The 5,560-nt window shown below is 50.6% G+C and overlaps 1 protein-coding gene across 2 annotated transcripts; it reads right to left on the reverse strand.

Annotated features, from left to right (window-relative positions):
• Positions 1-429: 429 nt before the first annotated feature.
• GTPBP8 (GTP binding protein 8 (putative)) lies at positions 430-5,024 on the reverse strand. 2 transcript variants are annotated; one of them, XM_030019683.2, is made up of 7 exons: positions 4,673-5,024; positions 4,192-4,290; positions 3,534-3,664; positions 3,085-3,184; positions 2,549-2,667; positions 1,989-2,115; positions 430-1,452 (listed from the first exon to the last, which is right to left on the reverse strand). In XM_030019683.2, the coding sequence occupies exons 1-6, from the start codon at positions 4,973-4,975 to the stop codon at positions 2,031-2,033; spliced, it is 837 nt and encodes a 278-aa protein (XP_029875543.1). In that variant the 5' UTR covers positions 4,976-5,024; the 3' UTR covers positions 430-1,452; positions 1,989-2,030. The 2 variants fall into 2 exon arrangements, with proteins under 2 accessions (XP_029875543.1, XP_029875542.1); XM_030019682.2 differs by having other exon boundaries at positions 430-1,449; positions 4,673-5,023.
• Between the last annotated feature and the right edge of the window lie 536 nt (positions 5,025-5,560).

The raw sequence follows: 5,560 nt of genomic DNA on the forward strand, positions 1-5,560 counted from the left end.
CTGTTAAGGTGTTTTGTTCTGAAGAGGGACTAAAAACAGAACTGCACTTTCTTTTACATACACATGCGGAGACTCAATTAAGCGCTCAAACTCTCTGTGCAAGATTCCCTTTATTTCACAAAAGAATCCAACTTATATATGTTTCAACAAAGATCAGAAAGTACTAACGGCACACAGCCAATACTACTAACACAGGAGGGCATATCTGGCCCAGCTGGGATGTTTGCCAGTCCTCAGAACAGTTAAAGATAAAAACATTCCATACACATACTCGTGACTGTCTTCAGCCACATCTTCCCAGGTATACACAAGGCCATCCTCCAACCTGACCTTGTGAAACTAGTTCTTCAAAGGCTTGGCAAACATGCAGCACAACAAATTCTAACGGTCGCTCTTGAAAACAAATGCCAGGTGTTCCAAGCTGCTCCCACATACACAGACTTATTTTCAGAGGCTCTTCAGTCAAGGCTGAGGCCTTGAAAATGACAGACTTGGCAAGATTGATGCTTTTGGAAGATCCCGGGTTTAAGATACCAAGAAAAGATTCCTGAAGTGTTCACTTGCACCTGTTCTATCTGTCTAGATACTACTGCATTTCCCCCTAGGATCGAGCATCCTATGGGCTGGTTCGCTCGGGGGCACGTAGGGATTAGGGGTAAAATATTAGAGAATTACAGGTTTGATCTCTGCTAAGCTGTGGAAACTAGAGATCTGCATCTTTCTACCGCATCCCCCCAGCTTACATATATACTGAAAACAGACCTCGCCTCCTGTTTAATCTTAAGAGTTACAAAAAATTCCATAATGAAACAAAACACTAAAAATACCTCAGAGTGGTTCACAAAAGACCTGCCTTTTCTTGAGGTTTAAACACTTAATTTAAGCAACTTTTGACAAGTGCATACACACATTTGACAATGTTAAGACATGACAAGACTGAGTGCCAGAGTTTGACATAGGCACTTAACAGCTTTGGGCTAAATTCTCTTTTAACAACTACTGCTATTGATGGCATTTTTTTTTTTTTTTTTTTTTTCCCCCCTCTAATTCTGTGCCTTGTAATGAGCCAACTTCAGGTGCTTTTTAGCTGCTGCGGGACACAGTTCTGCCAGCTGTTACAGTGCCCCTGAAGAGTACGGGACATCAGTATTGTACTTCAGCTGCCAGGGTAGAACAGGATGCAGATAACAGACAGTGTGTCTCATCTCTATCTCTGGCAATTCATCTGAGTGCAGCTGCAGAACTTCATGCTGGATCTAAAACAGGAGGTAGCTGCAGCACTGACTGACAATAAAGTGCAGAAGGAGAGAGTTCCCCTACATGCCAGTCTTTTGTTCCATGCCAACAGTAATCAAAAAGCAGATCCCATTAAAGATGTGTCCTTTCCTTCATCCACCTGGAACAGGGACAACTCGAGGTATGCAAGCAAGGCATGCTATCACGCTGCACCTATGGGGGACACAATGCAGAAGAGTTACAAAAGGAAACTACACAAGAAGTCCCAAACACCTTCGCAGACAACATGTTGGCTATGTCCACTCCAGATCGCCTTAGAGCAGGCAGATTGCACAGGTGCTAGTTTTTGGTCCCTGCTACATAAGCTGAGAGAAGTAAACCTCTGTGTATCATTCAATTCAACTGGGCAAGTACGGCTTGCTTAATGTTAGGGCTATAGTTTTTCTTTTCTAAACTAAATGCCTTTTTATTAATGAAATTACTAGACTATCTCTAGTATCCTAAATATAGCAGAGCTTAGGCACGCAGTGGTAGCTTTTTGAACATTTCTCTGGCAGGAGAGGAAATGCTCCATTAAGACTTAGCTTTTCTTTGGAGGTTCTCTTTGCTTTTTTCTCCTTAGCACAATCATGTAGGTTTTATAAAAGTTTTATAATAACCTGGATTCATTCATAGTGCAAACTTCCTGAATTAAATAAATTCTAGTACCTTGGGTTATTTACAACAAAAATCCAGACCTCTGGTTTTGGTACCTTTTGTTCTGGATGAGCTGAGCAGATCAGGAGTCAGTCTTCTCAGTTGGCATCTACAGTAGGCAGGTTTCCAGTAACATGGGCTACAAAACACCTTAGCAAGTGAACCCCTGAAAACTCCAGAGAACTGTGGAGACAAACGTGTGGATGTTCAGTGCCAGGTGCTGCTGTGTCTTGGAGTAATACAAGCAAATTCAGCCACTGGCTGTGTTAAGTAACATCTCCCGCAGTGCACTACAACCGTCGTACATTAAGCGCTTCAGCGACGTAATCAAACGATTACAGCTTGCTACTGTTAACACAAGTCCAAACAGAAGGGCAAAGCCCACTAGCATAGGGACTGCTGCCCCCCTCAGAGAAAGGCCAAAGTTGAAAACTGAACTCCACTCACTTGCAGAGGAAGGGGAAGAAGGAAAGGGGCATTTCCCCATCAGCAGCCCACCCTCCATCCTTGGGGCACAGAGAAGTGCCACCTCTAGAGCTGATGGACCGTTTCAGGTAGTTTGCCCTATTGAAATCATCACTTGAAAGGAAACGGCAGCAACAGAGAAGAGCTTTACCTGACCAGGAATAGCTGAGGAAAGCATCCCTGAGTTTTCTCATTTACAAACTCCTGGATCGCCAGTACGTTCTTTAACAACACTCCCCTGGAAGCTCGGTCAATTTTTGTTAACACCATCTGCATGGATCCAGAAAGGGAGGATTAAAAAAGGAAAAGATTATTTTGCTGCTAGCCTGGAACATCTGTAAGAGTCCTGAACCACCTTGCAAGGCAGGCTGAAAGCTCTGGGTCATATCTAGAGGAAAAAATTGTATAATACAGTTCACCAAAACACTTGTATAGCATGCATAAGGAGTGGACCTTTTCGAGCTCCTCAAGCTGAGCACTGGGAAAAAAGTGTCCATTTAATAAATCAAGCAAAAAATCCCTTAAATCCCTTTTGCCCCCCTCAACACATTTTAGGCCTATTTTATTAATGGTAAAGGGGGGGTTTACAACTTAGGTAGCACAACTTGCGTAAGCTCAGGTAGAGGGTACACACCTTTACAGATTATCTGTAGTTTATAACCAACACAAGAATGAAGCATTACCTACCACGTAAGGAATCCCAAACTCTTCCAGCATATCTACTGCAATATGGTCTGTTTTCTGGAGTCCTACTACACCATCAACTAACAGAAAAGTCCTCTTCAAGCTGTCAGAAATACAAGCAACAGTAATCACCATCGTTATTTCACGCCTGCTCTGCTATTTCCAAATTCATAAGCAAGAACAAGTAACACGGGATCTGGGGATAGGAAGAGCCAAGAAAAGCTACGCATGGAGCTGAGGGTCAGCCCGGAGCAGCACCTCAACCTGTTCTGCTGTTTTGATCTGACTAAGTGTGGTGATACCACAGAGTTTCCCAGGAAAACAACTTCAGAACTCATCAATACTACCACTGGAAGTAGCTACCTCTCCTACCTTTTTTCACCTGATTACATGACACCATATATAGGTGTCTGGCTTTCATTGCTCTGCGGAGGTACAGTTGAGTCCCTTACTTGTGCCGTTCCTGCAGATAGGCCTCCACCATCTCCACAAAGTCTTGTGGGGCACGGTAGCCGTATCCTGGCATATCCACCAGAGTAAACTTCTTCCCTACTTTGAAGAAATTCATCTTCTTGGTGTGGCCCTGGGGAGAGCATTTTTTTTTTTTTTAAAAAGGGGGGGGGAGAGATGGAGGAAAGGGGGGGTTAAAAAGTTGCTTTAAGCAGTGGACTAGGAGATGCCCCACAAACTATCTGTGTATCATACCATGCCTCCCCACCCCCCCACCCCTAGAAGGCTGCAAAAATGCTACTGTTGCTTTAAGCTGTCCAGTCTCCCACCCTGGTAGCAATCCTATGTGCCTCTGTCCTTAAAATAGACTAAAAATACCTTCACGGGTCTCTGTGCTTGGTTCTTCTCAAAGGCCTTTGCATCACGTCTGCTCAGCTTGTACCGCTCTTCTGTCTGGCACACGTGCCAGTCCTGGCCGAAGAGCTAAGGTGGGCTCCTTCCACCCCTTCCTTTGCCAGAGCAAGGCCTGCGCCAGCCGTGGGCCGGCGGCCACCATGGCCGGCACGCTCTCCTACCGCTTCAAGTTACCCAAGAGCTGGTTTCCTCCCGCCCTTCTCGGCCCCATCCTCTGGGTTGGCACCAGCTTCCGACATCGCTTACCGGAGTTTTTGACACTCTGACCTCCACTTCTGGAGACAGCGAAAACAAGGCCCGGATTAAAGATGATTTCCCCACGTTGCTTCGGCCGATGAAGCACACCTGCGGCAGGAGAGGCAGAGAGAGCCTTTCTACAGCGGTCTGCCTCCGGGCAGGGGGTTCCCCTCCCGCTGCCGTCAGCCTTTGGTGCCAGCGCCGGGGACAGCCACGGCCTGTACACACCAGACCGCCGAGCCCTAGAACGCGGGGCGCGACAACAATTAAACGATTTTTTTTTTTTTTTTTTAAAAAGCAGCAATAAATGCACCGCGCGTCCTGCAGCGCTCGGACACCGCCGCCCCCAGCGCTACACGGGTGCCGCCAAGGCCCATAGCTCTCCCGCGGCTCGGGCCGGCCCCGGCGCCGGGAAGCCGCTGTCCCGGCACGGCCGCGGGGCTGAAGGGCACGGCGGGGAGGCGGAGGCGGGGGCCGGGCTCGCCCTGACCTCGGGCAGGGCCGGCGGCGGGGCATGGTCCGTGCGGACGGCGGAGCTCACGTAGTCGATGGCGTGGTCGCGGCCGGACCTGAAGAGCGTCTCGGCTCGCTGCAGGGCGGCCAGGCCGGGCTGGAAGAGGCGGAACCGCGCCGTGTCGGCTCCGGGAGCCAGGGAGCGCGCCAGCTTCTCCAGCGGGAACACGATGCCGGTGCGGCGGCTCCGCTCCAGCCGCAGCACCTGGGACAGGGCGGCCAGCGCCGGCGGGGACCGTCCCGCCGCCCCGCCGCCCCAGCCCCGCGGCGGCAGCAGCATCCCGGCACGGCACGGCACGGCCCAGGCCCGAGCGGGGCCCGGCCCGGCCCCGGAAGGCAGGCGGCGGGCGCAGGGCGGAGCGCGGCCCGGCCCCGGCCGCCCCCCCCGCGGCCGCGGCTTGCCAAAGGCCGGCAGTGCCCGTGGCCGGGCTGGAAGGCCTTCGTTGGTCTTCACGGGACCCCCGGAGAGCGGCGGGTTTTCCCCAGCCTCGGCTCTTTGCTTTTCGTTCTTGCTCACCTCGGGTCCTTTACAGACTCGAGCCAAACCCAGGAACGCCGCCGAGCGGCTCCGGGCTCCGTCTGGGGCAAAGCAGCAGCGGCCTTCGGCACCCTCGGTCTCCCTGCCGCGACGGTCGGTTCTCCAGGGGCTGTTCTGATGTTAGACCTTACGCCCAGGCAAGCCCGAGGGTCCTGGGGAACGCCGCTTCCTCTTTGAGACAAGACACCCATTTTTCTTCTGCAGTCGCAGTCCTCTCTTTAAAGCTCTGTAAGCCTGGTTGGTTTGATCATTACAATGAATAGATCTAAGGCCAGGAAGGACCATTAGAAGATAACACGGGCTATATCCTACTTTCCCTGTCTTGAG

Source organism: Aquila chrysaetos, chromosome 7, assembly GCF_900496995.4.
Source record: "Aquila chrysaetos chrysaetos chromosome 7, bAquChr1.4, whole genome shotgun sequence".
Lineage (NCBI taxonomy): Eukaryota > Metazoa > Chordata > Aves > Accipitriformes > Accipitridae > Aquila > Aquila chrysaetos.

Bases quoted from the DNA above. Each gene is read 5' to 3' on its own strand.
- GTPBP8 (XM_030019683.2), bottom strand. From the start codon at position 4,975: ATGCTGCTGCCGCCGCGGGGCTGGGGCGGCGGGGCGGCGGGACGGTCC. The intron at 4,291-4,672 runs GTCAGGGCGAGC...CTCCTGCCGCAG, and splicing joins CGCCGCCGGCCCTGCCCGAG to GTGTGCTTCATCGGCCGAAG. The intron at 3,185-3,533 runs GTAAGGGACTCA...TATTTCTGACAG, and splicing joins TATCTGCAGGAACGGCACAA to CTTGAAGAGGACTTTTCTGT.